Raw genomic sequence first — 4,114 nt, forward strand, 5'->3', positions numbered from 1 at the left:
CTCATTGTAGTAATTGACAAGCAGGCAATCGGTTTATTTTGTTTGTGTAATACTCTTGCTGCTGCTGCAGCGTACAAGGACTGGCATACAAAATCAAACAGCAGCAGATCACCACTTTGGATTACTGTTTTCTCCTGGAATTTGTCATCTTGAATTTTATACATTTCCTGCTTTTCAATTTTTGAGTCTTTAAAATCGGTAAGGCAATCCCTTGAAGTGTTGTGGTTTTTTTTTTTTTTGGTGAAATATATTATTTCACAAAAATATTATTGAAAGTTGGATTCAAGGAAAGTATATGCTGTTTTAAAGTTTTTTAACGTTTTTTTTTTTTTTTTTTTTTTTTTACCGTAGTTATCGTGGGTATAACCCACTGTTAACTTGAACTGTATGCAAATGTTTATTAAATGTATTGGTATTATATGCATTTATTAAATGTATTTGGTTTTTTAACCTTTTACTTGCTTGACATGTGTGGCTAATCACTTGATTTATTTCTCCCCTCTCTGGTTTATTAGTCTTACTGTCGGTTATGACAGTTATCTGGTTGACTGACTTAATGTTATAGTAATGTAAATTGATGACAGTGTGCCGTAACGGTACTGCATATTGCTGTGTGTTGTTTTTTTTGTTTGTTAGTTTCTGCCCATGTCCTCCCCTTGTCATCGGCTACTATACTAGCACTGGCAAGAAGACAGTGCATAGGTATAATATGTATGTATGTGTTTAGTTTTAAGCTAGCGCTAAAAAAACGTTAATGGATTCTCTTATTGCAACCAACCTTGAACTGATATTCCAACTGTATTTTAAACGACTTTACTACACTAAGGCTGAATGCATGACGCATGAGATTATGATACTAAAAATACACTGTAGTCTGAAGTATGTATTTCTCTTTTGTAGGAAGACAAGATGTCGTTGAATTCGAGTTTCTCTAGTAAAAACTATAATTACGACTACGACTCGGTTCAACCTTACTTTTATTTTGACAACGAAGATGACAATTTCTACCAGCAGCAGCAGAGCCAGGTCCAGCCACCGGCACCTAGCGAGGACATCTGGAAGAAATTCGAGCTGCTGCCCACGCCTCCACTCTCCCCAAGCCGGAGACCGTCTCTCTCGACCTTGTTGTTGCCTTCCATAGCTGATCAGCTGGAAATGGTCACCGAGATTTTGGGGGACGACGTTGTCAACCAGAGTTTTATTTGTGATGCTGACGACTCCCAGTCTTTTCTAAAATCCATTATTATCCAGGATTGTATGTGGAGCGGATTCTCTGCAGCTGCTAACCTGAAAAAGGTGGTGTCGGAGAGGCTCGCCTCTATTCAGGCTGCTAGAAAAGAGTCATCTACCAACAATGCCTTAAGCATTGTAAATACCAGTTACTTGCAAGATCTCAACACGTCGGCTTCAGAATGCATCGATCCTTCTGTCGTTTTTCCATATCCGTTGAATGACAGTCCGAAGCCCACTGTAGTGTCGCTTCCTTTTACAGTACTGGCAGACACTCTCCCAAACAACAGTACCGACAGCAGCAACTGTGATTCTGGTGAGGTTTCGATATTCTTGTGTCGTTGTATTTAGCCGAGGTAATGCAGGTTGAGATTTTGTTATGAGCAGGGATTGTATCAGAAACCCAGTACGATATTAAATGTTAGTAGTCATAAATGGTTAACTTTAATTGTAAATTGTTAAAGCTTATCGTCGTCGCCCCCCCCCCCCCCCCCCTTAAAAAAAACAAAAAAAAAAACTTATTGGTGCGTCTTTCGTTGAAATGTAAGACGAGTTTAGATTACACAGCAGGCTTGTTTTATAGAATTGTATTTTGTTTGAAATCCCAGAAAACTGGTAACACTTAGTTGCCATTACTTAATAGTAATGCGTGGAATAAGTTAACGGTAATAACTTGTGATATTTCTAGCTGCTGGCCACACGACTTCGTTTACAGGAAAATAGTGAGCTCAGATTGGCCGAATAGTGTATTTCACCCCCCACATAAAATGGCTTATGATCTTGTAGTGTGTGTGGTTGATTGTTTTTCTTGGTAACGGAAAAAGCTAGGGAAACGGGGTTGGAGGTGTATCGTACTTTGAAAAAGATTTTGCTAGGAGTATCTGTCAAAGTAAACTCATTTTAAAACATTCTTCTGTCTTTTGTAATATATTGCATACATCTCCAGTAAATGCTAATTTGACTCATTTAAACCTGTTGAGTGATATTGCATAGATGCCCTGGCTAGAGAAACCTAATGGTAATGAATGTTTTGGCAAATTCAGTTAAGTTTGATTTTCCTCCTCCTCCTCCTTCTTCTCTTTTTTTTTTTTTTTTTTTTTTTTTTTTTTTAGTTCAATAACCCCAAATGCAGCAGTGTATTTGGTCCAGTATGTAGGATCAAGTGTTAAATGCTCATATGGGTTTGCCATGTGGATGTTGTGCGCTAGACTACATAAAGTGACTGTTAGGGTTCAATGTTGCTGTGTAATGCTGATATGAAAGGGGACCACAGGGAACTTGTAGAATTGCATAGTGCAGTAGTAGTTAACCGTGAATTCCTGCTATCCACATCGAAGTTTAACTAATCTGTTTGGGATTCATTGTGTATTTTGTATTTCAGATGAGGATGGAAAAGAAGATGAAGAAATTGATGTGGTTACAGTGGGGAAAAGTCAGCCAGTTAAAAGATCAGCATCCAACACCATCACTGCAGTTCCCCACAGACCCCATCACAGTCCATTGGTCCTTAAAAGGTGTCATGTTCCAACTCATCAACACAACTATGCTGCCCACCCATCCACTAGGCATGATCAACCATCAGTCAAGAGGGTAAAGTTGGAAAATATTGGTAGAGTACTAAAACAAATCAGTAACAACAGAAAATGCTCAAGTCCAAGGACTTCTGATACGGAGGAAAATGATAAGCGGAGGACACACAATGTCTTGGAACGGCAGAGGAGGAACGAGCTCAAATTGAGTTTTTTTGCATTAAGGGGTGAGATCCCCGAGGTTGCTAACAATGAAAAAGCACCTAAAGTGTCAATACTTAAGAAAGCAACAGAGTCCATCATCAGCATGCAAACAGATGAACAAAGACTTGTCTCATTAAAGGAACAGTTGAGGAGGAAAATGAAACAGTTGAAACACAAGCTTGAACAGCTGAGGAACTCTCATGTAAGGACTTGTTGATAAATATTATGTAGACTTTGACATTTAAAAGCCTCTTACACATTTTGTTTAATCAAATTGTGCAAACACTTTCTTGCAAAAAGACTTGATGAAAAATGACACCAGTTTAGATGGAATCTTGCGTTAAGATTGCTCCAAAAACCGCAAACTGCCTCAACTAACAAACTAAAGGGGGCTCTTGGGTGTAGGATGGATGTTCGAGGGGTGGGGTCAAACTTGTCTTAAATATAAATATCTCCTCGTAATTTGTACATATTAATTCTTGGAGACTTATTTACTATGTAGTCCACCAGCTAGCATCCAGATGTTAATTGGAATACTGGTTTTCACATATGTGAGTTGGTATAAAATTGCTAACCACCTTATGTTGTGTGTTTTTGTTTTTGTTGGATGGGTGAGGGTTCTCTCTCGCTCCAGTATTGCCAAAGCATTTAAACACAATGCACTTCGTTAGTGTTTGGCTTTGTTTGGAGTCCTTCCCTGACCAAGTATTCTGCCAATTTTCTGTTTAGGGTCGGATAGCATTCATGCTTGCTTTGTAATTGTTTCATTTTTCAAGGCAAGTGGTGTGTGTGGGTTTTTGTTGTTGTTTGTGAGTGGGGGCCCATACTTTGTTGCCAAAAAGGATTGACTGTTTTATTTATTTTATTTATTTTATTTTTTTGCTTTATTGATGTCCTGCATACGTTCTTTTAATGCATTTATGGCCAAGTTTTCCTGAGGTCTGGCTTTTTTTTTTTTTTTTTTTTTTTTTTTTTAAATCTGGAGGACCATAACTCTGGTCTTGTCCAGGTTTACTGCCAGTGCTCAGATCTGACTGTGCTGCTCAAGCAGTGCTTTGCTGGAGACCGTGCGCTGTGGGTGACAGCAGGAATTTTTATTTGTGTTTTGGAGTGAGACCAGGGATTGCAGACTGTTCCAGCACTGTAGCCAA

At 38.7% G+C, this 4,114-nt stretch overlaps 1 protein-coding gene across 1 annotated transcript; it reads left to right on the plus strand.

Annotated features, from left to right (window-relative positions):
* Positions 1 to 3,545, plus strand: mycb (MYC proto-oncogene, bHLH transcription factor b). The gene is made up of 3 exons (XM_033992398.3): positions 1 to 198; positions 901 to 1,546; positions 2,612 to 3,545. Exons 2-3 carry the CDS (start codon positions 910 to 912, stop codon positions 3,178 to 3,180), a joined length of 1,206 nt encoding a protein of 401 aa, XP_033848289.3. The 5' UTR covers positions 1 to 198; positions 901 to 909; the 3' UTR covers positions 3,181 to 3,545.
* The last annotated feature ends 569 nt before the right edge of the window (positions 3,546 to 4,114 follow it).

This window comes from Acipenser ruthenus, chromosome 3 (assembly GCF_902713425.1).
Source record: "Acipenser ruthenus chromosome 3, fAciRut3.2 maternal haplotype, whole genome shotgun sequence".
In the NCBI taxonomy this organism is placed as follows: domain Eukaryota; kingdom Metazoa; phylum Chordata; class Actinopteri; order Acipenseriformes; family Acipenseridae; genus Acipenser; species Acipenser ruthenus.